The 26,838-nt window shown below is 45.0% G+C and overlaps 1 protein-coding gene across 12 annotated transcripts in view; it reads left to right on the top strand.

Moving 5' to 3' along the window:
• inpp4b (inositol polyphosphate-4-phosphatase type II B) overlaps nucleotides 1–26,838 on the top strand; it is a 213,152-nt gene that overhangs the window by 158,416 nt on the left and 27,898 nt on the right. For all 12 annotated transcript variants that reach the window (XR_011675687.1, XR_011675685.1, XR_011675684.1 and 9 more), the window contains 5 exons: nucleotides 2,633–2,737; nucleotides 5,814–5,922; nucleotides 12,667–12,850; nucleotides 23,656–24,003; nucleotides 25,879–26,026. Coding sequence is in view for 8 of the 12 variants with exons in the window: in XM_071407530.1 (XP_071263631.1) it covers nucleotides 2,633–2,737; nucleotides 5,814–5,922; nucleotides 12,667–12,850; nucleotides 23,656–24,003; nucleotides 25,879–26,026 (894 nt within the window). In the remaining 4 variants the exon portion in view is untranslated. The remainder of the gene's footprint in view (nucleotides 1–2,632; nucleotides 2,738–5,813; nucleotides 5,923–12,666; nucleotides 12,851–23,655; nucleotides 24,004–25,878; nucleotides 26,027–26,838) is intronic.

Raw genomic sequence — 26,838 nt, forward strand, 5'->3', positions numbered from 1 at the left:
AGGTGCCATCTTTCGGATGGGATTTTAAACAGTGTCCTGACTCTCTGGGGTCACTAAAGATCCCATGGCACTTATCGTAAGAGTAGGGGTGCTAACCCTGGTGTCCTGGCTAAATTCCCAATCTGTCCCTCATACCATCATGGCCACATAATCATCCCCAGCTTCCAATTGGCTCATTCATCCCCCCTCCTCTCCCCTGTAACTATTCTCCAGGTCGATGCTGTAAAAGAGAATGTGTTCACAGTCAACTTACTTGGTAAGATCAGGGTTAAATCAGAGTGAGAGAGTCCCTCCACTCCAACCCCCTCCACTCTGGCCAGCCAGCTGTGTGTGGGTCAGTATCCTGGCTCCCTCCTGTCACACAGACTGACCACCTGGGCAAACAGATGGGAATTTGATACGGCTAATTCGTCTAACCAGCACCGGTCGCTAGCTCGATTAGCCCCCGTTCCCAGTGCACACAGTTGACAGAGTGACTGACGGCAGCCCACTGAGCTGAAGTGATGGCAAGGCCCCTGGCAGACTTTAGCATCAGCCGTAAGAGATCGCTCAACCTAGCACAGCTGGGAGAGGCCATAGGGCATGTTTATCTAAATGCTACAGATGAATATGTGACGTCAGAAACAAGAATATCAAGATGGCTGCCAAACTAGGAGCTTTTGAACGGTGGTGATACAGATATTAAACGAATAGCCGGATATAATTTGGGTATTTGGCCATCCCACATGGCAAAGGAATGAAACAGACTTGAACCCTAGCTAGCAACCCGTGTAGGACCTGTACAAAAATGTACAGTCAATAATCTGGAGCTTCTGTGGACATCTGTAACTAAACAGCTGGAGACCAGATGTGCTAGCATCAGGGTAGCATGTTGTAAGTGTAGCCCACTGGAAGACAGCAGTTAAATGTTTCATGGGTGGTAGTGGGGACACGTGTGCACACTGACTCCTGCACGTGTGAACGCTCACTGGGTCCTCCTAACGCTGGGTGGGATGGGGAAATTGGATGTAAAATATATATCCACAGGGAAAAGCACAAGCAGGATATCTAAATAAATGAAATTACTGAGCATATAACTTTGGTATCCTGCATGTGCTTTTCCCTGTGGATATATATTTGGAATTAGCACCGCAAACATCTACTTGGAACAGTTTATTATAGTCTTGGCTGAAAGGACTTTTGTCTAAAATGGGATGTATAGACCTATCTGCTCAACTGGAATACACAGGACAAGGGTGTATGCATCCAGTCCTTATGCAGACACATCAACATGTTTTTTTCCCCCATGTTTGAATGTCTGATTGATTGTTTGAGTTGCGTGGAATTTCTCAAAGCTGGAAACAGAGTTCTGATCGAATCGAGAGAAAACCCAATTAAACATTTTTGATGTGGAACTAATTTGGAAGAGAACTTCAAATGTTTGTTTGAGGAGAATACGATTTTCCCTCGTGTGTGTGTGTGTGTGTGTGTGTGTGTGTGTGTGTGTGTGTGTGTGTACCTGTTTTTTCCCTACCTTTATCTTGACTCACACAAACACCCTCTCCTTCAGCAAACACCACAAAATGTCAGATAGCCTGCGTTATTTGACTGTTCTTAAAAGCTTAGCCCTATTTCAAAGAAAGTTTGCCAGCTCTATTTACATATTTAAGATGTACGCTACCGGCGTGGAGCGTCAGATAGTGTTTTTCATCTTCAGCATAAGCCTGTGCTTTATCTTTTGGGGGTACAGTTTTAATTGGAAGTTTGGTACAAAGCAAGTGGTGCAAAAGGGGATCAAATCCTATGCTTAGAGGATTACACTGTACATTAGTGGATGCTTTGGAAGGCCTGATTTGAAATTGAGCTGGTTTTGAAATGCGGAGAAGTCTCTGGTATCTGTGATATACATTTCTAAATATCTTGCATTGGAAGGTAAATCCAGGCTTTAAAGTGATTATACAGTAGCTATGCATAACGTGTCCATTAGAAGATATAGGTGTTTGTAATAGCTGTATTTTTATAAGGTATATATTTCTGTCTGTACTGACATGTGAGGGTCATAATTGGAGCTACAAGCTCAGCCAGATAAGAAGCACAGGCTAGTAATGAACTGGGGTGTTATCATTCGTCCAAACAGTTGCAAACAGTTACGTTTTGCAACAACCACAAGGGTTTCTATTGGACAGATTCAGGTAGGTCCTTCCCCGTTTCATTCCATTTAAGGAACGTTTAAGGAACGTTTTGCAACAGAATCGGCGTAATGAATACACTCCTGGGTCCAGACGAAACAGTTCTGTGCTCAAGGGTGTGACTCCTTAAGGATTGGTGGCATGCAGCCGACAGGCTTCTGTGTTTGGTCTATGAGTTTGATAACATGATCTTGTAATCTATGACGTTGAAGAAGCTGAATTTGATGCTTTCTGCGTATTCTCAGTTGCATGATGCAGTGACGCTTTAAAGTTGAGCTAACAGTGTCGATTTTGAGAGAGACCACTAAGCGTTGGACGACTAGAGTGGGAAGGAGTGTAGGGCGTCACTGGGCTGTACTATGAGGCCTTCTGCCTGACGTGGAAAGCCTCTTTCAATTATATACATCTTTATGGCTTGCAATGTGTTCAATACTGACACATCTTTTCTTTGCTATCTTTTCCAGGTCCGTCGTTCAAGCCGAGCTGCAGCAAGGCCCAGAGGTATCTAGAGTTCATCCCTATCAACCTGCACACCCAGAGGATGAGGGTGACGTGTCCTAGACAAACAGGTGTGTGTCCAAATGTACCTATAAAGCATACGGGTTGTATTCATTAGGCACCAAAAATGGATTTAAACAGGGAAGGACTAGCTGGACTTGTCCAATAAGAAATGTACATTTTACTTTTCAGGGTTATGGTGTGCCCTAATGAATATAACCCTGACTATTACAACTTCATGAGGGTTTTCCAGCTGCTGGGAATGAGCACTGTGGTCTTGAACGTCACCTACAGCCGCTACAGTTCAAGAGTTCACGTCCTTTGCTCTACTTCTTCTCTTGTCAGGAGAGCGCACAAGGCGCGGATCAGAGGCATCTGGGGTGCTGACAGGTGCACATTAACTCTGACAGACAGACCGACCGGCAGACAATGGTCTAACGAAGCCCTACGCGTTTGGCCCTGAGAGGCAATACACAGAATAGCCTGGCTTAGAGCTTCCATCTCCCTCTACAACCAACCCCAATACTCACCTCTCTGTAGTTCAGCCCTGGACTTGTCAAAATGCATTATGGCCGCTGACACGCTTCTACACGCTAGCTCTGGGATGCGCTCAGTAACTGCAAACGCACTAGCTCTTGGGGAATGTTCCTCAGTTTCGAGTTCTCACCGTTTGATTGATTGTAAAGTTGAAGGCTAGACAAGCCTTGACACAGATCTCGACTACTCAGCACATCAGGGACATACAATAAGGAGAATAAGGAGAATGGAGCTGTTACCCAAAACCATGACCACTGACTGACTGGTCAAAAAGAAGGGTTAGTCAGAAGTCTACCACCCCTGAGAAAGAGGGAGAATGTGTTGAAAGAGATCGTTCCTGGTTCAGCTTGGTTTCTGCTGCCAGGTTTCAGAAGACATAATAGCTCTTGAAACACATGGTGAAGCTTTGTTTGTTGATAAAATGGCTTCCACATAGTCACTCCCTTGGCAGTTGTTTTCTTTGGGGTGAAAAACGATTCACTTTGCCTTACGTTCCAAGAAAGCATGTGTTAATTAAACATGCGTCCATCCATGTAAATGACATCAGCGTTTTTTCTATTAGTCACCTAGTTTTCTGTGCTTGTTAAGAATTATAGTAGTATTTCCTCTAGTTTGGTTTTTCGTTCCCCCCAAACAAACCAAACCATGCATAGCTTTTGCATTTGGATTTGCGTTCCACTATTGATCATGTAGTGAGAGAATGAGAGAAGGTGATACTAGCGACTAGCGACTGGCTAGCGTGGGAGCACAGTATGATGACTCAGTCACCATTTATGCCATTGTTTGAACGACATACCATCTAGGGGCTATCACAACTGTGGCAATCTCGAGGAAGAGACATTCCCACAGATGTCCTCGGGTCACTGAAGCCAGGAGAGGTGTAAAGACTGAGACTTGAATCGACAAAATTCATGTTTGGATTGTCTCAAGAGTTCAGGAAGAGCTGTGAAGGTTGATATGTTTAATTGTACTGTAAGCGTACGGATTTATTGTTACAGAGAAACTGTCATTCTGTTCACCGGACGGCGGAGAGTTCAAAGAAGAGCAACACAGGTGTGCTCTTATCATACGGTGTTGAGGTGTGGTGATTAGATCCCAGAATGTGTGGGTCTTCATGTAAAAGTTGTAATGTTTTGGGCCATCAAAGTGATGTTAATTAGACAATAGGAGATACAGGGAATTGGCGCTCTTGGAGGAATAAAAGTTGAGCTTTAACTTAGATCATGGAGTCATTGGTAAACCTGATATACGTTGGTACTGTATGTCATAGTGGTGAATATTCTACGCTGTTAAGACTTATTTTAAGAAGGATATTTTGTTTCCTTTTTATCGTGAAGATTTCTGGTATGTACCATTTGCAAATTGTGTTCTTATTGCGTAACTGTAATAAATGTGATTACTTTTAAATGGATACGAACTGCAGTCCTCACATTTTTGAGTAATTTTCCTCAAATTATTATTTGGTGAAATGTTTAATGGTAAATGTTATTCACAATATTCATAGCATATATGCTCGGTCTCTAACTGTGCATCTCTGAGCTAAGGTTAACTCAATAATAACTCTACTTAATGCTAAGACATTGATTGCAAGATATTAGCTCCTTGTTCCTCAGCCTCTCAATAATTGCAGAGTAAGGAAACTGTTATAAACTCCATTTGGGCTATGTAAAAGGGACATTTTATCTCCCTTAACCCATTCCCATGTCCTGTTCAACTATGAATTATTCAAATGTATCTCACCGGCCTGCAATAATTTCTCCTCCCAGGGAGAGAGAGACAGCCCCCCCCCCCCCACCCTACGGTTCTCCAGTCGATTTATGGGGGCAGACGGGGGGGCGGAGGGGACACACACTAGGAAATCAGCTAGAGCAAATTGGCCCGTGTGAGTGATGTTGCCGGCTCACCATTGTATTTCATTGTGTCGTTGTGAGGCAGTAGCCAATTAAGGGGAGCTGGGAAGTTTTAGAACCCAGGGGCCGTGCAGGGAGCGGTGGGGGACAAGGGGGGCCATGTCGGTGACCATGGGATCATTAAGACGGAAGCGTGGGGCGAGTGCCAACCAATACCCTTCCCAACCTTCGCATTCAGAGCAGCGCTGTCAGTAATTGCTGTCGACGGGACTTCTCAAACAGGACTTTCTGTGGCGGCTGGCTGCTCTGCCGTCCCAGAGGCCGTTCGTTAGCTGACCTCCACCGCACTAAACCACCACACTGGAGGATTCACTCGCACACACACACACACACACACACACACACACACACACACACACACACACACACACACACACACACACACACACACACACACACACACACACACACACACACACACACACACACACTCATCATCACCACCTCTCCTCAGTCCACACTACTGTCAGACCTCATTACACGTTCCAAACAAAACCTTGTATGACTATTTTCCTGCGTCACAATTTTCCACCTTCCTTCTGAGGAAACAAAGTTGATATAAGTCTCATGTTTGTCTTTTTCTCAAACCCTCCCCTCCTTCTTGACCCCCCTTCATTTCCCCATCCATTCCTCTCTACTTGGTGTACTGTACAACACAGTTCCCACTAACCCCAGGCGGGACTCCTTCTTGCCTTCCCAGATGCATTCTATGACGTGATCACGGTGGGGGCTCCAGCGGCCCACTTCCAGGGCTTTAAGGGCGGAGGGCTACAGCGGCTACTGAGCAGACATGAGGCAGAGAAGAAGAGGTGAGACAGCCTCATTATACTACACATAGCATGCAGCAGAGACGGGGCTGCCTTGGAAAATAGATTCATACCCAAATGCAACCCTCCTGGTTAAATAAAGCATTAAAGTGTCTTTGTCCAAAAGGCACCATATTCCATGTACAGTATAGTGCACTAATTTTGGCCTGAGTATAGGGTGCCATTTTGGATTGGCCCACTTTAGGGTGGAGAGGTATAGTATAGAGGATACTAACAGAGAAGGATGGATGTAAGTCTGTCTCTGACTGGTTTTCATGTAAGGCTTGTTCTGCTAACGACAGGTGAATGTAGCAGGGCCAGCATTGGTAGTGACAGATTAATTTGGTCCTGACATCAGGATTTGATTTGTGCAAGTAGGGCTAGGCTACGCAGTACTGTTAGTGACAGCTGAGCTGGGAGGTTTGACTCAATTGGGATCTGCTCTGTTTGCCACTGACAGCAATATTTGACTGGAGGGGCATAGGCCCTAATGCCGATGAGACTGTTGACTGACTCAGGCTTTTTGTATTTACTCACCGGCTTCTCTCTCTGTGCCGTGGCCATTTTGGATCTTCCAGGTCCCTTCGCAATAACCCTGAGTCGTCCCTATTGACACTCCGAGAGACTGTGATTGAATTGTGTCTGTTTGATTCAATTACCTAGCGCCCATCGCGGACTGTGGCTGTGTGCATGATGTAGAGTCTCTCTCTCTGACGGAGAAGACATGTCTAATTAGTATGTTCTCATCGAGCGGGGCCGTCACAGGCCTGACAAACACCCCGATGGGGGTAATATAGTGATGTAGGTGAACTGAGAACAGTGACAGTACAGTAACAGTCCCAACCACCATCCCCCATAGCTATTCATAAAGCGTCTCATAGTAAGAAGTGCTGATCTAGGATCAGGCCCTCCCCCGTCCATTTCATCGTATTCAATATTATGTAAAATGCTAAACTGATCCTAGATCAGCACTCCCACTGAGACGTTTTAAGAATACAGCTTGGCCCTGGGGTCGTTAATCAAGATGGCCGCCTTAATGTCCTCCGATCTGAGATCAGCGTTTTGTATCTTGTCGACGTTTGCCCTTCCCATGCTGTAAGATGGAGGGGGGTTGTCATGGGTTCAGCGTGTGGCCACTTGAGTGATGCCTGAGGAAATGAGAGGTGATTTTCCCCAAAGCTTCTCTGTCGAGTGCCGAGTCATTACGGACCATGTCAGAGCCAATTAGTTACACTGAGTTTAGAGCGCAACAAAGAAGAGGAGATGGAGAGAAAGAAAGAGAGAGAAAGAAAGAATGAAACCGAGAGAAAAGAAGTTTGAAGAAAAATAAGTTAGAGCATTTTTTTTTTTAATGAACTGCACAAGCGAATTTGCCCAGTAGTCAACGCTTATCTGCTAGCATACACTACGATAAGAGTTAGCATATTTTGGAAAGAAGAGTCCACTGAAGTAAAATCAATTGCTTTGAAAGAGAGATTAGACTGGGCAAGGAAGGACTCCCCAGGGATACTTTTTTGTCTCATATTTGACTTAGCTAACTGTAGCTTATATTTTCCAATTTTCCGCCTGGCTAACCGAGGAACGGCCAACTGCCAAGCCCCATCTCATGTCTGACCCAGAATCCAGTCATTTGTCAGTCATTTCCCTAAAATGGGATTTCATGCTCCTCTCCATCGTTATCTTGGATTTGCTTCTATTTGCCTCGTTGGCATTTTAATGGAGTTGCATGTTTTCTTTCAATGGGGGAAAATCAATTTCCGTGACTTAATTTGCATGTTATGCCACGGTGGACATTTTTATTTTGACTCGAGCGTATCTGCCAAGAGGTGCTCTTCAATGCGCTGTTGAAGACCGTGTTTTGTGTTTGGAAATAAATATAAATGAAGTCATGTTATGAAAGTAGATAGCGAGGTTAGACCTAATCTGTAGACACAGACAGACACACTGCCTTTGAACAAGAGCCTTTTGTAATCGTCTTTGATTAAAGGGAACAATAGTCTAGATGTGAGACTTGACTATTCAATGACATATAAATGAATCAAAGGGAGGAGAGGAAAAATGGGGGATGAGGAAAAAAGAAAAACCTGGAGGTGGAACCAGGAGGGCAAAAAAAGAGCCATTCACCCCGGGCACCTAGAGGAGGGGGAGGGGGGGGGGGAGGGGAGGGAGAGAGAGATGGAGGGAGAGAGGGGAGAGAGCGAGAGAGATGGAGAGGGAGAGAGGAGAGGAGGAGGAGGGGAGAGGGAGGGGAGGGGAGAGTGGGTAGGGAAGGAAGAGGGGATAGAAGAGGAGTGTGCGAAAGAGAGGGTGAGAGATGGGGAGAGGGAGAGCGAGCGGGATGGGAGCCTCGGCATTGTACTTACAGTATGCAACAGCCAGAGCCAGCGATATCTTCTTAGTGTGGGGCCTTGAAAGGAAGTTAAATTAACAGCTGCACTTCGGGCCCCTTCAGTATCCTACAAAGCTATTTACATACAGGGCAGGTGCTTTTAGCCTTCATTAATGCCTTCCACCCAAATGGCTGTTTGAAAAGTCACCTCTTTTTTCTCTTTTTTTCCTTCTTTTTAATTGAACCCTGTAGACGTTGCGGACTAATCTTTCTTTAACAAGCCCCTCCTTTGAATCATTCAGCTTTTTGTACAGTGATCAGAGACGCTTACTTTGGCTGGAGCCCAGGTTTATTTAATGTGCATCATCAGGATCTGTAACGAGGAACGCTGCTGAGCTGAGGTTGAAGCACTTCTTGTTTTTATACAGTTATCTCTCTCGTTCTCTCTCTCTCCCAGTGTGTGTGTGGGGGGGGGGGGTGCAAGCTGTGCAAGCTGTGCTGTGTCGCTCCTTCACTGTACGCACTGCCGAGGGTCTGACCTTTATTGTTGTGGGGCCGCCCGGCGGCTCCGGCAACACTGCTTAATGGTCATTTTGGGGTGTGGAGGGGAGCAGCAGTCACAGCAGGGACAGTTTGGTTCAGGCTACAGTACATACACCTAATAGAGTCCTCTGGGATGGCAAGGTTTAACTTCACTTGCAAAACTCTGTCCAACTAAATAGTGTGTGTGTGTGTTATTCCCAGGCAGTTAGTTATACTTTTGGATTCAAAGAGAGGCAGTTTTTAAAATTGTATTTAACCAGGTAGGCCAGTTGAGAACAAGTTCTCATTTACAACTGCGACCTGGCCAAGATATAGCAAAGCAGTGCGACAAAAACAACAACACAGAGTTACACATGGAATAAACAAACGTACAGTCAATAACACAATAGAAAAATCTATATACAGTGTGTGCAAATGTAGTAAGATTAGGGAGGTAAGGCAATAAATAGGCCGTAGCGGTGAAATACTTACAATTTAGCATTAACACTGGAGTGATAGATGTGCAGATGATGATGTGCAAGTAGAGATACTGGGGTGCAAAGGAGCAAAATAAGTTGCGTATTAGAACCAGTAGAGAACTGATTAACACTATCTTGTTCAAACACAGGCTGTTCTGGCATCAGGCTGTGTGTCTGTGTGATGAAGGGCAGTAGCCCTGGTCAGATGGAAGAAACTGTGCATTTCATTTCATATTTCTATGCTCCTGTCCTCCTATATGATAGTGTGGGTTTTGGCAGTAGCCCTGGTCAGATCTACAGTAAGGACTGGTCTGAAATCAGTGCCTAGTCCCGTGAGAGAGTGGCTGTTGGTCCTGGTCTGATTTGAGAAACACTTCTAAGATCAGTTGCTATCCAGCACTGTCTTACGACAGACTGGGCTTTGGGGAACCAGACCTGAGGAACCAATGGACACAATCTTGTTCAAACACAGGCTGTTCTGGCATCAGTATGGTGCAGGCTTTATGTCTGTTTGATGGAGGAGGACTTTTACAGTGGCCCTATTAACTGGTCTGCGATCAGTTGCATTCCAGCCTTGTCTCTATGACGGAGTGGGTTTTGGCAATGGCATTGGTCTGGTCAGGTCCACGCTGGTCTAGGATCAGTTGCTATCCAGTCCTCTCACTTATGACAGAGTGGGCTTTGGCAGTAACCAGACTGGTCTAGGATCAGTTGCTATCCAGTCCTCTCACTTATGACAGAGTGGGCTTTGGCAGTGACCAGACTGGTCTAGGATCAGTTGCCTTCCAGTGCCAGGCCTGTCTGTATCTCAATGACAGAGTGTGTTTTTTGGCCCGGGGAGTTGTGGGCCTCAGTCCTGCCGTCTTCCGATGCAGTGTTCTGCTCCTGCTGGCTGTCAACAGCAGGCCTGGAAGCTCTTCATTAATTTCCTTCCCCACTATTAATTAGCCATGAGCCGGAGACACGGGCTTAATTAGAGAAGAGAGGCTGCTTCTTCTTCTTCTTCTTCTCCTCCTTTTTCTCTTTCCCTCTTCCTCTCATTACTGTCATAACCAATTCCCATTGATCATTTAGGAACATCAAGGGAGGACGCTTTGCTAGACAGCTTACTATTTGCTAGTTTTGATAATTCCTCCTAATAGGTAGGTCTAGAGTGGGTGAGTGGATGCTCCAGGGCGGAGAGCGAGGTGTGGGATAGCTAGCCCACTAGGGAGGCTGTGTCTGGGGGAGAGTTGGGTCGATAAAGACCCCCCCACCACCTCCTGGGAGGTTCTCTCAGATATAAGATAATCTGCAGAGTAATAACGTGTATACAAACATGTATTTTACATTTAACTAGCTAGCTTGTGGCTCAGCAAATTGCCAGTAAACGCTAAGAAACACAGCCAAAATCCTTTTATTCTTGATTAAACACCTAACAACAAATTCCTCCACCATTGTAAACAAGGATATTCCAGGTCGGGTGTCCATTTTTAAGCTTTTCCCTTAACAAGCAGGGTTTCTGTTCCCTTCACTGTGCTTGTCGGCAGCCATCTTGGCTTTGGTGGAAGCTAGCTAGCTTATTGGACTGAGCAGGCCATCCTGATGAGGAATTTATGGTTTCCCTCCAATAACCAGGTCCGATATAGGTCAATGCTCTCCTGTGGCATCAGGCGGTAGGGACCATGTGTAAACACTGATTATCCACTGCACAGGATACCTAATGGCTGGATTTGTACTTATGAGTCAACAGTGTTGTTATGCAGCTGGAATTAGCTTATGAGTCTCTGTCTCCCTTACTCACTCACTCACTCAGACAAGACTCACTCAGACTCAGTGTTCTGTTTTATTCATCTGCTTCCATTTGTACCCTCCTGCATAATGTGGTAATAAGAACTCCAACTCAAAGAGAATGGCCAAGTTTTAACGAAATGACTTACGTAAATTATCATTCAAACAAATGTTGGCTCTTTTCCTAGTATTCCCTAGCAACTTCCCTAGTATTGACTATAGGCTACTCTGTAGAGATGGGATACGATGGTACTGGATCTCATAAGAGGCCGACGTCTGATTGTCTTTGGGCTGCAGCGGGTGGCCTATCTCCAGAGAACTCATTAGCCGTAATGACAAGGCCAGGGTTTGTTAGCGCTAACCAATCGGATGCTACATTGGCAGCAGCTAGCTAGCCCCCAGTACCCCTGAAGTAATAAAGGTCTCCAGGTTTTGGCGCTGTACTGATGAAGCAGGTAGGGGATGTGTCATAAAAGATTGCTTTGAGGACTCTTCTACACGCTCTCTCGTTCTCAAGACATTCACTCTTTCAGTCTTCAGTCAATTATGCCTTGGGATCTGGCTCCAGGGTCTGGCCTACATACAGGCTGTTCAGAGCTGAATCTAAACTAGCTGGGAGGGTTGACTGCCTCAAATCACTGCCTCGTTAACGCACGCGCTTGGTCTGATGGCAGGAAATCACTGTGGAGAACTCAATGAAAGTCATTGAAACTTTACTTGAGGTGAACGTTTGATTGGGACTGATGTGCCCTGAATCTATGAACTGACAAAACACGTTTCATCTGAGGGTGAAACGCTTCCCTAAAAATGGAAAAAAATGTATTAATTATTCATAATTTTCATCTGGCTGCAGATATTAATTAGGTGGTTTTAGATTGAAGCGTTGGAAAGCATTGATCTATGATACAGTTTCAAGCAACTAGAGCAACATCTTACTTACTGTATTCAGACTATACCACAGACTGTATTGTGGCAGTAATGAATCCAACTAGAAAACGTTTACCAGTGGACTGTTTGTGATTACCCTATTATCTAGACTACAAACCGATCCATAGTCATCACCGTTCTAAATGGACACAATAATTGTATGTGGAATGTATACGTTCTGCTTACTAATGACGTATAGGAACATGTCATGGTTTGGCTATTGATTGGAGGCAGAATGAGCTGAAATGAATCTGTTCCTGCAGGTGGTTTGCAATATGCCTGGACATTGGTTACTCTGTGGGCGTGTCATTGATTTAATCTAAATAACTCCCAGGCCCAGGTTCTGTCTACAGTATCATTGATCCATCTCCTTCGTTTCTCACTTCTCGCTCTCTCCGGTCAAGTTAGAAGAGTCAAATATAGTTCTATGGTGAACTTGTCTGAGTATGTAAAATAGTTGAATATGTTTAGCACTGCTGAAACTAGCTGGATTCATACAGTCAAATTTAACTGCATGCAATAAATGGTAAAACCTGAGTTTTTACAATGTTTCTTATTTTATCAATTTTTATCAATGTTTACAATCCTCTAAAATCTTGACCCATTTCTTTTCCTCTCTGTCTCTCTGTCTCTCTCTCGGTCTCTCTCTGTCTCTCTCTGCCTCTCTCTCTGTCTCTGTCTCTCTGTCTCTCTCTCTCTGTCTCTCCATCACCTCTTCAGTTTCAGCACAGCATACCAGTGCATCTACTACTCCCCAGAGCACACAGCCAAGGCCCAGGAGGTGTTGCACAGTGTGGGCCATCTCCAACCTCTCATCTCGGGCCTGGCAGACCAGCTGCTCCAGGCCGCCCAGCAGCACTCCATGGCTGGGCTGAGGGAGGCACTCAAGACCCTGGCTGGAAAGGTGAGTAGGCCTCTACCACCACAACTATCAGAACAACCACCTACCAGCTCTTTCCTTGTTCCTTTCCCCACCATTTAGCTCCAAGCCTGGGGTGGGAGTGCTGCTTAGTGCCCCTGCCTGGATCTCTGGCCACACAGGTCTCCTACCACCACCACAATCTACCCCCTCTGTCCATGTTCCTTTCCCCCACGATGGAGCTCAAAGGCACAGGTAGAAGTGCTATGCTTAACTTGTCTGGGTCTGTATCCCCCCCCCCCCCCCCTCCCGGGTGCAGGAATGGTGCTGGGCTGAATGCCACCATCTGGATGTGTGTAGCACCACAGGGAACCTCATTTTAGAGGTCTTCCCTCCTGCTGTGCTAGTGTGTAATCAGGCAAGGTGAAACCTGGTAGGTGAAGCCTAGGAGGTGAAGCCTGGAAGGTGAAGCCTGGTAGGTGAGCTACCAGTGGGATTAAAACTGGAGCTATTTGTAGAAAATCTCCTTTACAGTGACTCTGAGTGTGAACATGTGTTTTGCCTCAGAGATGATTGTTTATACTGTTTTTTGCTGAATATATTTGGCTGCAGCAAGTGTATTTTAATGACCTGAAGTTGCCCTTCAAGCGTACTGTCACCTACTACAAAACATCTGCCGTGAAGACATCTAGCTCTAGGGTTAAACACATCCCAAACACACACACACACCTCTCGTCATACCCACTGTCCATAACTCATCATTAAAACGCCAAAGCCGACAAAAGTGAATTGCGAGTCGACGAGCGCAGAGTTTTATGGACAAGACACTTGGTGTTTTATCCGTGTAATTATGAATTACATCTGGTGCTGTCAGATTTGCAATCTGCTGCAGTGAGTGAGTGAGAGATTGTTTTTGCCACAGTGGAGTAGAGCCCAATCAGACAGCTTAATTGGTACATTCTCTCTGTCACCGCTTCCCCTCATCCTTGATTAGACACGCAGGCGGCCTGGTCAGCACCGGCCCTGCTCCTCTGATTGGAACTTCCAACGTTGTGTGTCTCTGTCTCGGTTATTGGGTGTGTGTGTGTGGTGGGCGGACTGAGGGAGGCTTGTGGTAGGGTGTGTATGAGGAAAGATATAGTTGGATGGGGAGATTGATTGATGGTTGTCCGTTGGATAGTTGTTCATGTCATATGCATGAGTAGTCTGTCATACAATGTGTGTTTGCACATTTGCTTATAGGGCTGTGTTGTGTTCACACTAAGTAGCTCATCTATCATCTATTGATTTTTTTTTAATACATTTTTTATTTCACCTTTATTTAACCAGGTAGGCCAGTTGAGAACAAGTTCTCATTTACAACTGCGACCTGGCCAAGATGACGCAAAGCAGTGCGACACAAACAACAACACATTGATAATCCATAGTCCGCCTAGAAACACCACACATTCAGCACACAATTTTCATCATATAATGTATGATCCTGGATCAATTAGGTGGTCTACCCATGGCGTTTCCACGGAAACTCTCAAAACACACACTCACTCACACACACACACAGCCATGCTGGCTCCCTGGGTTGGTGTGTGTCCACCGTCCAGACAGATGGCTGTGGAGTTTCGGTCCATAGGGAGGGAGAGAGACAGACAGAGCCCTAATGAAAGCACAGAGAGGTTTGATCCACAGTCACGTTACTCACCAAGGACAGCTCCCACTGCCAGCGTCTCACACACAGAGAGGTTTGATCCACAGTCACGTTACTCACCAAGGACAGCTCCCACTGCCAGCGTCTCACACACAGAGACTTCTCCTCCAGAGTCTGGGAGTGAGATGAGCAGTGGGGGGAGAAGTTAGCCTGGGATCCAAACTGATTATTTCACCATTTTCAGCTTGGATTCAAGGCTATGGAGGAGGGTTGTCACTGGGCCGGGTGGATGCTGTGACTCCCCTTAGGGAAAGGGATAGGGCGGAGTTTAAAACAGAAAACCCACACTACGAAACAAAAAAAGATCTACAACGATCTACGGGTTCTCAGATGCTGTGTTATTACTGCTACTGCTGCTATTGGTGGTGATGATGATGATCAGTGAAAGAACGATGCATCAATTCATCTCCTGCCTTCTGGGAACTGATGCTTATATCCAAAAGCGCAGAACACCTATTATTATTATCTTCTATGCATTACTACAGTATAAGAGCATTGCCTTATTTGAGCAGAGAAACGTCCTGTGTTAAATTACATTGGATACGGCGTACCTACCAGGCGTGCCTACCAGGCGTGGCTATGAGGTCATACACTTCTCCCAGTCTATATCTAGAACTTTCCATTCAACATCTTTCTCCTCTCTGTACATGTTTCTCCTTTAATAAAGTAGGAAGTACCATACATGCACTACCGGTCAAAAGATTTATAACACCTACTCATTCCAGAGTTTTTCTTTATTTTTACTATTTTCTACATTGTAGAATAATAGTGAAGACATCACAACTATGAAATAACACATATGGAATCATGTAGTAACCAAAAAAGTGTTAAAGAAATCTAAATATATTTCATATTCTTCAAATATCCACCCTTTGCCTTGACAGCTTTGCACACTCTTGGCATTCTCTCAACCAGCTTCATGACATAGTCACCTGGAATGCATTTCAATTAAGAGGTGTGCCCTCTTAAAAGTTAATTTGTGGAATTTCTTTCCTTCTTAATGCGTTTGAGCCAATCAGTTGTGTTGTGACAAGGTAGGGGTGGTATATAGAAGATAGCCCTATTTGGGAAAAGACCAAGTCCATATTATGGCAAGAACAGCTCAAATAAGCAAAGAGAAACGACAGTCCATCATTACTTTAAGACATGAAGATCAGTCAATAAGGACATTGTCAAGAACTTTGAAAGTTTCTTCAAGTGCAGTCGCAAAAACCATCAAGCGCTATGATGAAACTGGCTCTCATAAGGACCGCCACAGGAAAGGAAGACCCAGAGTTACGTCTGCTGTTGAGGGTAAGTTCATTAGAGTTACCAGCCTCAGAAATTTCAGCCCAAATAAATGCTTCACAGAGTTCAAGTAACAGACACATTTCAAAATCAACTGTTCAGAGGAGACTGTGTGAATCAGGCCTTCATCGTCAAATTGCTACAAAGAACCCACTACTAAAGGACACCAATGAGAAGAAGAGACTTGCCTCGGCCAAGAAACATGAGCAATGGACATTAGACCGGTGGAAATTTGTCGTTTGGTCTGGAGTCCAAATTGGAGATTTTTGGTTCCAACCTCTGTGTCTTTTGTGAGACGCGGTGTGGGTGAACGGATGATCTCCGCATGTGTATATCCACCGTCAAACATGGAGGAGGAGGTGTTATGGTGTAGGGGTGCTTTGCTGGTGACACTGTCTGTGATTTATTTAGAATTCAAGGCACACTTAACCAGCATGGCTACCACAGCATTCTGCAGCGATACGCCATCCCATCTGGTTTGCGCTTAGTGGGACTATCATTTGTTTTTCAACAGGACAATGACCCAACACACGTCCAGGCTATGTAAGAGCTTTTTGACCAAGAAGGAGAGTGATGGAGTGCTGCATCAGATGACCTGGCCTCCACAATTGCCCGACCTCAACCAAATCGAGATGGTTTGCGATGAGTTGGACCGCAGAGTGAAGGAAAAGCAGCCAACAAGTGCTCAGCATATGTGGGAACTCCTTCAAGACTGTTGGAAAAGGATCCCAGGTGAAAAAGAAAGAAAAACCCTTGAATGAGTAGGTGTTCTAAAGCTTTTGACCGGTCGTGTAGGTTTGCAAAGGGAGGGTATATTACTGGAAACTTTCTAAGTGTATCAGTAAACTACCAGACTTTTGGTAGCTTTCAAGGTTTTGGGGGAATCTTATACAGGTACTTCAGATTATCGCAGGTGTCTGTAATTATCTCTGGCCCTCTGTGTGGCCTTATCACATGTGAACATATATAAAATAATAAGATTTTATAATAAAAAATATATAAAATGACAAAGCCATAAAACATTATCCTAAATATAAACCATCAACTTAGTGAATACCATTGGTGTGGGTTTCAGCATGAAATATTCTTGATATATTTTTAATTTTTACTATGTCTATGTCTTTGTTGTAAATGTTTCGGTGCCAAACTGGTGGCAATTGTAAAAAAAAAAGTCAATAGTAGGAGGAGTTGCAGAGTTAATTGAAATGAATGCCATTGTTGATTTTTTTTTAATGAGTTTGACTATTTTCTCTTGATCCATATCCACTAGAAAATCATGGACACATATATAAACAAATTATACTTTATATGAGTCTTTTTTATTATTCAAGTATAACTTACCAGAGTTACCATAGATGACCTGTTTATTTCCATAGTTACCATAGATGACCTGTTAATTTCCAGTGTTACCTGTTAATTACCAGCGTTACCGTAGACGACCTGTTCATTGCCAGCGTTACCGTAGACGACCTGTTCATTACCAGCGTTACCGTAGACGACCTGTTCATTACCAGCGTTACCGTAGACGACCTGTTAATTACCAGCGTTACCGTAGACGACCTGTTCATTGCCAGCGTTACCGTAGACGACCTGTTCATTGCCAGCGTTACCGTAGACGACCTGTTAATTACCAGCGTTACCGTAGACGACCTGTTAATTACCAGCGTTACCGTAGACGACCTGTTAATTGCCAGCGTTACCGTAGACGACCTGTTCATTGCCAGCGTTACCGTAGACGACCTGTTAATTACCAGCGTTACCGTAGACGACCTGTTCATTGCCAGCGTTACCGTAGACGACCTGTTCATTTCCAGTGTTACCTGTTAATTACCAGCGTTACCGTAGACGACCTGTTCATTGCCAGCGTTACCGTAGACGACCTGTTCATTTCCAGTGTTACCTGTTAATTACCAGCGTTACCGTAGACGACCTGTTCATTTCCAGTGTTACCTGTTAATTACCAGCGTTACCGTAGACGACCTGTTCATTGCCAGCGTTACCGTAGACGACCTGTTCATTTCCAGTGTTACCGTAGACGACCTGTTAATTACCAGCGTTACCGTAGACGACCTGTTCATTTCCAGTGTTACCTGTTAATTACCAGCGTTACCGTAGACGACCTGTTCATTTCCAGTGTTACCTGTTAATTACCAGCGTTACCGTAGACGACCTGTTTATTACCAGCGTTACCGTAGACGACCTGTTAATTACCAGCGTTACCGAAGATTCCAGTAACTTTGGTAAATGACAAGTAGATTTATAACCCTAATCATACAGTATAGTACAGACAACTCCTCTCATCCTCTTCAAATCAGCGGTGAGCGGGTAGCCTTGCAGTTTTTTCATCTACTTTAGATCAAAGATACAGTATCACACATAAAAACCACCCCTCCAACCGTAAGCATTTCACCTCTGACTTGCACTTTTCCCTCAGTTGAGATCACAGATGTATTGAAGAACGCAATGTTTCTTTCTCTCAGGGGATTTCCGGTCCTTAGATCTCCACAGTAGGTGAAGGTGAGAACCAGAGTGAAGTGAAGTTCTCACGTGAGATTGAGAGGTGAGCAACAGTAGAATAAGATAACAAAGCGAGCGATTTGAAATGTGTTTTTCTTTCACCAGAGACAGTTTAAACCAAGTCCTGGATTAGAACACACATTCATCTGATATTGTACAGTGTGTTTAGTGGACTCTCTGTCTGAGAAACCGACCCTTAGAGTTTTTTCTGTCAGACGCAACACCTTCAAATGCACCACACAGCACAGTATAGACAATCCTCCCCTAAGAATGGTTCACAACTTTCAAATCTACCCGAAATGCAAACAACTGAAGAGAGAAAATAAACCCGGAAACGATCAACTATCTGAGTCATTATGAGTTAGTTGATATTCTAATAGACTATCTGAGTCATTGTGAGTTAGTCTAATAGAATATCAACTATCTGAGTCATTGTGAGTTAGTCTAATAGAATATCAACTATCTGAGTCATTGTGAGTTAGTCTATTAGAATATCAACTATCTGAGTCATTGTGAGTTAGTCTAATAGAATATCAACTATCTGAGTCATTGTGAGTTAGTCTATTAGAATATCAACTATCTGAGTCATTGTGAGTTAGTTGATATTCTAATAGACTATCTGAGTCATTGTGAGTTAGTTGATATTCTAATAGACTATCTGAGTCATTGTGAGTTAGTCTAATAGAATATCAACTATCTGAGTCATTGTGAGTTAGTTGATATTCTAATAGACTATCTGAGTCATTGTGAGTTAGTCTAATAGAATATCAACTATCTGAGTCATTGTGAGTTAGTCTATTAGAATATCAACTATCTGAGTCATTGTGAGTTAGTCTAATAGAATATCAACTATCTGAGTCATTGTGAGTTAGTCTAATAGAATATCAACTATCTGAGTCATTGTGAGTTAGTCTATTAGAATATCAACTATCTGAGTCATTGTGAGTTAGTCTAATAGAATATCAACTATCTGAGTCATTGTGAGTTAGTCTATTAGAATATCAACTATCTGAGTCATTGTGAGTTAGTCTAATAGAATATCAACTATCTGAGTCATTGTGAGTTAGTCTATTAGAATATCAACTATCTGAGTCATTGTGAGTTAGTCTAATAGAATATCAACTATCTGAGTCATTGTGAGTTAGTCTATTAGAATATCAACTATCTGAGTCATTGTGAGTTAGTCTATTAGAATATCAACTATCTGAGTCATTGTGAGTTAGTCTATTAGAATATCAACTATCTGAGTCATTGTTAGTCTAATAGAATATCAACTATCTGAGTCATTGTGAGTTAGTCTAATAGAATATCAACTATCTGAGTCATTGTGAGTTAGTCTATTAGAATATCAACTATCTGAGTCATTGTGAGTTAGTCTATTAGAATATCAACTATCTGAGTCATTGTGAGTTAGTCTATTAGAATATCAACTATCTGAGTCATTGTTAGTCTAATCCTAATATAATAGCAATGGCTCTGGATGGGCTTTGTCGCAGTCAAATGGCTTGGTCCCTTGACCCCGCGGTTAAGAAGAGCAAATATGACCAGAGTGTGAAATACCATGTCTCTCACCATGCATTGTTCAGTCACCCAGAAAAGCCAATGAATAGCAAATGTCTTCCATCGACTGCAAATGAACGTTGTGGAAGATAAGCACATTTCTATTTGAATATGGATTTTGGCATTTTAAGTTCCTTTTGGGTTTTTGTGGGAGTTTTGATCCTATTGACGTTTTTCGCTTCCCTGATTTGTGTGTGGGGTTGGGTTGTGTGGAAGTGTGTGGGGTTGGGTTGTGTGGAAGTGTGTGGGGTTGGGTTGTGGGGAAGTGTGTGGGGTTGGGTTGTGTGGAAGTGTGTGGGGTTGGGTTGGGTTGTGGGGAAGTGTGTGGGGTTGGGTTGGGTTGTGTGGAAGTGTGTGGGGTTGGGTAGTGAGGAAGTGTGCGGAGTTGGGTTGTGGGGAAGTGTATGGGGTTGGGTTTGGTTGTGGGGTTGGGGTTGGGTTGTGGGGAAGTGTGTGGGGTTGGGTTGGGTTGTGGGGTTGGGTTGTGTGGAAGTGTGTGGGGTTGGGTTGTGAGGAAGTGTGCGGAGTTGGGTTGTGGGGAAGTGTGTGGGGTTGGGTTTGGTTGTGGGGTTGGGTTTTGGGGAAGTGTGTGGGGTTGGGTTGGGTTGTGGGGTTAGGTTGTGTGGAAGTGTGTGGGGTTGGGTTGTGAGGAAGTGTGCGGAGTTGGGTTGTGGGGAAGTGTGTGGGGTTGGGTTTGGTTTTGGGGTTGGGTTGTGGGGAAGTGTGTGTGGTTGGGTTGTGTGGAAGTATGTGGTGTTGGGTTGTGGGGAAGTGTGTGTGGTTGGGTTGTGGGGAAATGTGCGGGGTTGGGTTGTGGGGAAGTGTGCGGAGTTGGGTTGTGGGGAAGTGTGTGGGGTTGGGTTGTTGGGTTGTGGGGAAGTGTGTGGGGTTGGGTTGTTGGGTTGTGGGGAAGTGTGTGGGGTTGGGTTGGGTTGTGGGGAAGTGTGTGGGGTTGGGTTGGGTTGTGTGGAAGTGTGTGGGGTTGGGTTGTTTGGAAGTGTGCGGGGTTGGGTTGTGGGGAAGTGTGTGGTGTTGGGTTGTGGGGAAGTGTGTGGTGTTGGGTTGTGGGGAAGTGTGTGGGGTTGGGTTGGGTTGTGGGGTTGGGTTGTGGGGAGTGTGTGGTGTTGGGTTGTGGGGAAGTGTGTGGGGTTGGGTTGTTGGGTTGTGGGGAAGTGTGTGGGGTTGGGTTGTTGGGTTGTGGGGAAGTGTGTGCATGCGTGCATTTTTGTGCGTGCGAGTATCCATGTTGATAGTAAATGTGAACTTGCACCAAATGTTAATCAAGTTATGTATTTCAATCCAGAGTTATACCGCTCTAAAATGATTAATTGACAGTTATAATGTAATCTATATACTGTACATGATAGGCAATTAGTGAATGGAATGTAATCCCACTCTGTAACTGTTTGTTCACACATGCACTTTTCAACCACCACCATAACCCAGTATGATAAGGCCCTACAAGAAAGGCTGTCTGCCAAAACCAGGCCTCTATGACTCCCAGTGCTAGCAGGGGTTTTTGTTCTGTTCAGTTAATATACATCCATACAGATGGTTCCTTATCAGATCACTTTGCCAGATATAAAGCTGAAACAGATCCCTGAAAACACAGAGGTCTTCCAGGAGCAACTACAGTCTAGATAGATAGCCACTAAGGCCACTAAGGCCACTAAGGCCACTAAGGCCACTAAGGGACAAAGACACCATTCTCCATTCTCACACTGTTTCCGTACAAGCCCTCCAACATCCAAAGTGCCACCTACCCCTCTCTCACCTTAGAGATTCCTCTCTACCCTCTCACCTCAGAGAGGTACACAGATTCCTCTCTACCCTCTCTCACCTCAGAGACTCCTCTCTACCCTCACCTCAGAGAGATACACAGATTCCTCTCTACCCTCTCTCACCTCAGAGACTCCTCTCTACACTCACATCAGAGAGGTACACAGATTCCTCTCTACCCTCTTTCACCTCAGAGAGGTACACAGATTCCTCTCTACCCTCTCTCACCCCAGAGAGGTACACAGATTCCTCTCTACCCTCTTTCACCTCAGAGAGGTACACAGATTCCTCTCTACCCTCTCTCACCTCAGAGAGGTACACAGATTCCTCTCTACCCTCTCTCACCTCAGAGAGGTGCACAGATTCCTCTCTACCCTCTCACCTCAGAGAAGTACACAGATTCCTCTGTACCCTCTCTCACCTCAGAGAGGTACACAGATTCCTCTCTACCCTCTCACCTCAGAGAGGTACACAGATTCTTCTCTACCCTCTCTCACCTCAGAGAGGTACACAGATTCCTCTCTACCCTCTCTCACCTCAGAGAGGTACACAGATTCCTCTCTACCCTCTCTCACCTCAGAGAGGTACACAGATTCCTCTCTACCCTCTCTCACCTCAGAGAGGTACACAGATTCTTCTCTACCCTCTCTCACCTCAGAGAGGTACACAGATTCCGCTCTACCCTCTCTCACCTCAGAGAGGTACACAGATTCTTCTCTACCCTCTCTCACCTCAGAGAGGTACACAGATTCCTCTCTACCCTCTCTCACCTCAGAGAGGTACACAGATTCCTCTCTACCCTCTCTCACCTCAGAGAGGTACACAGATTCTTCTCTACCCTCTCTCACCTCAGAGAGGTACACAGATTCTTCTCTACCCTCTCTCACCTCAGAGAGGTGCACAGATTCCTCTCTACCCTCTCACCTCAGAGAGGTACACAGATTCCTCTGTACCCTCTCTCACCTCAGAGAGGTGCACAGATTCCTCTCTACCCTCTCACCTCAGAGAGGTGCACAGATTCCTCTCTACCCTCTCACCTCAGAGAGGTGCACAGATTCCTCTCTACCCTCTCACCTCAGAGAGGTGCACAGATTCCTCTCTACCCTCTCACCTCAGAGAGGTGCACAGATTCCTCTCTACCCTCTCACCTCAGAGAGGTGCACAGATTCCTCTCTACCCTCTCACCTCAGAGAGGTGCACAGATTCCTCTCTACCCTCTCACCTCAGAGAGGTGCACAGATTCCTCTCTACCCTCTCTCACCTCAGAGAGGTGCACAGATTCCTCTCTACCCTCTGGGTCATGTTTCAGGGGGTTAGTGGCAGCACGGGGAGAGACGCTCCAGGTGGGTTTTGTTTACTAACGTATGCCGCATTCATTTGTTCAATCTCTCATTGGTTCTCTTGTTCGCCTGTTCAAAGGATCTCTGCTCATGTGTCGTATTAGACTGCATGGGGTTTGCTGTGGTAATAGAATTGCTTATTGCGATGCTAACTCAATTATTCCTGAGAGCCCTTATCTGTGGTGCCGGGGTACGAACCGTCTTGGCGCTGGATGATCATCAGCATTCAGCAGCTTGTGAATTTGAGAACAAAGAAGGTAGCTACTCCTCGGAGGCGAGAGGGCTCACCGAGGAGTAATTGAATTGTTTCTTGTTGTTGACGTTGTTGCCGGTGCCTGGCGCCGGCGCTAGCGAACACGGAGGGGAAGGCTAGCGAGGAGGAAAGCTAATCTTCCATCACTCCTTCATTTTACTAGCCCGCTGAACACACACACACACACACACACTCAGTTTTTGATGAACTCCTCAGTGATATCCCTCTCCCCTGTTCTCTGGCACTCTCATTCACTCTCTCTCTCTTTTTCATTCTGCCTTCCTTTATCTCTCTCTCCCTCTCTCTCTCTCTCTCTCTCTCTCTCTGTCTCTGTCTGTATTTCTCCCTACCTCACCACCCTCCCATCCCACTCATTCAATCTCCCTCTCTTCCCTCTGATTTCTTGCAGACGGAGCAGTTTGTGCACGCGCTCAAAGACGAGCTGGTGAAGAGCGCCTTGCTGGCCCTCCACGCTGCACAGCCCGGCTACGTGACGAAGAACCAGAACCAGACCCTGCCAGGCCACCAGGGTCACAGCCACCAGGACCACCAGAGTCCCAGCCAGAGGGGTCAACAAGGCCAGAGTCCACCCCAGAACCCAGGCCACAGTCCTGGGCAGCCATCGGCTACAGACAGCCCTGTGGTGGTGTGTAATAATGTGGATGGTGGCTCCCAGACGCCCAGAGAAGACGGGCAGGCACCTCTGAAGCGCCAGGACTCCATACCGTGCCATAAGGAGTACGACGAGGAGGAATGGGCAAGTCCTGCTGTTTCTATACCATCATCTCACTCTGTGTCTGCTCTGCTCTGTCTGTCTGTGGGTCTCAATCTCTGTCCCCCTTCTTCCTCGCTCTCAATTCAATTCAAGGGCTTTATTGGCATGGGAAACATATGTTAACATTGCCAAAACAAGTTAAATAAACAATAAAAAAACGAACAGTAAACATTACACTCAAAGACGTTCCAGAAGAATAAAGACATTTCAAATGTCATATTATGTCTATAAACAGTGTTGTAACAATGTGCAAATAGTTAAAGTACAAAAATTTAAATAATCAAAGCATAAATATGAGTTGTATTTACAATGGTGTTTGTTCTTCACTGGTTGCCCTTTTCTTGTGGCAACAGGTCACAAATCTTGCTGCTGTCATGGTACACTGTGGTATTTCACCCAGTAGATATGGGAGTTTATCAAAATTGGATTTGTTTTCAAATTCTTTGTGGGTCTGTTTAATCTGAGGGAAATATGTGTCTCTAATATTGTCATACATTTGGCAGGAGGTTAGGAAGTGCAGATAATTTCCCACCTCATTTTGTGGGCAGTGTGCACATAGCCTGTCTTCTCTTGAGAGCCAGGTCTGCCTACGGCGGCCTTTCTCAATAGCAATGCTATGCTCACTGAGTCTGTACATAGTCAAAGCTCACTCTCTCTCTCTGTTTGTCTCTCTCACTCTCTCTATCTCTGTCACTCTCTCTCTCTCTGTCACTCTCTGTCTCTGTCGCTATCTCTCTCTCTCTGTCTCTTTGCCTGTGCAAGACTAAAAGTTGCTGTATCTGATGATAAACAATTGTTAGTATCAGTTACAGAAGTCTTAAGAAACTGTGTGAGCGTGTGCATGCGCGTTCCGTGCGTGCTAATAGAACCGATGGGGACTCAGTCCAATAAAGCCAGAGCTAACAGCAGGGACTTAGCCGGAGTCACACACTACAATTCCTAATCAGACATCAAACAACTGTCTGCCTTTGAGAAGAGTTCAAAAACACTCACCTCTGAAACAAAGGACATCCAAACTGCACTCCAACACACACACACACTAAGCCATGCTTGGCAAGCCTAATTACTTTCCCCAACAGGCAGAAAGTGAATAAATCAATTAAAAAAGAGGGGTATTATGAGGACAATACGAAACAGAGGAGTTTGGAGGCTTTCCGCTCCAAAGTAGAAAAGCACTTTGAGCGTTATCTCTTCAAGCAGGCTGCAATTGCCATGGGAAACATACTGTGACCTCTCGGGTTGAGTTTCCTGAGAGTAGAGAAACTCTTCATAGTGCTTCTGTGACCGATTGATTTTGAGACAATGAAAGTTACAGGCTAGTAGAACTCTGGTGATAAGGGCTTTGAACAGCCAACGTCCAATCATACTCAAACCCACTGTAGTGGCCCAAGGCAGAGATATACATCCACATTTAAAATGGTTGATATTATTTATTACATTCTATGTTTTGGGATCAAATAGTACCTTGAACATTGTGGTTCGCTAACAGACAGGTGTGGAACATGGATTGATCTTCCAGACAGATCACATGGGGCGGCAGGTAGCCTAGTGCTTATAGCGTTGGACTAGTAAACAAAAAGTTGCAAGATCGAATCCCCGAGCTGACAAGGTAAAAATCTGTCGTTCTGCCCCTGAACAAGGCAGTTAACCCACTGTTCCTAGGCCGTCATTGTAAATAAGTCTTAACTGACTTGCCTAGTTAAATAAAAATAAACATGCAGATTGACATCTTTCTCTTTCACACACACACACACACACACACACACACACACACACACACACACACACACACACACACACACACACACACACACAGAGAGAGAGACCAGGTGCTGATGTTGTGTTTGTCTCCTCTAGGACAGGGTGTGGGCCGACGTGGCGAAGAGCCTCAACTGTGTCATCGCCATGGTGGACAAGCTCCAGGAGCAGGAACCAATCAACAACAACCAGGAACAACCAATCCCTAAGCAGGTCTTGGCTGATGTCATCACCTCCCACAACCCTGGTAAGAGTTTCACCGCTGAATGTGTGGTATATCAAAGAGTGACTCAAGTAACAGTCAACAGAAAAACACATCTCTACATCCATAACAATGTCTTATACATGTACAGTAGCCTAGTCCCAGATCTATTGGTGTTGTCTTGCCATGTTGATATCACCTACATACAGTTATATAGTCCTGCAATACCAACCAGAAATACTTCCATTGAGTCCTGGATGTATCTAGATGGCACAAGCTCTAGTCCTCGGTCTTAACTCCTTCTCACCATAGGATGGCAGTCACGTACCACGACAGCCAGTTGCAGTATTTGGTCTGCACAAAATCTGCACACACTGACGGCCCTGAATTTTTATGAACCGTCTCAGTGCTTCTCCTTCCAATAGGGCGCTTCCCCTTTAATTCCCAATTAAATAGCCAGCATCAGCTGCGCAAAAGTGGGGGTGTGATGGAGACGTGAATGAGGATGTGTTCAACCCTCAGTTCCGAAGCGGTTCTATTCCGTTTGTTTTGTAGCCTAATAGAAAGTTTACCCCGGATCGGATCCACTCTTTGCGTTCGTGGACTACACCTCTCCGTTGTTCTTCGTGGCCCTTCTCCGCTGGAGATCTGTTGGCGGATTGGATTGTCTGACTGACTACAACCTTTTTGTATACAGTATTTCATTTGTTTTGGTGTGATGTATACCGTGATGATTTATGTAGTTAGTTGTAGTTGAGGACTTATTAAGAGTTGATACGCTTGATGGTTGTGTGGTAAAATAATTGTTATTTTGATTGTATGATTTGATACTGGGTTTACGCTACACTTGTATGAAC

Source organism: Salvelinus alpinus, chromosome 6, assembly GCF_045679555.1.
Source record: "Salvelinus alpinus chromosome 6, SLU_Salpinus.1, whole genome shotgun sequence".
Taxonomy (NCBI): domain Eukaryota; kingdom Metazoa; phylum Chordata; class Actinopteri; order Salmoniformes; family Salmonidae; genus Salvelinus; species Salvelinus alpinus.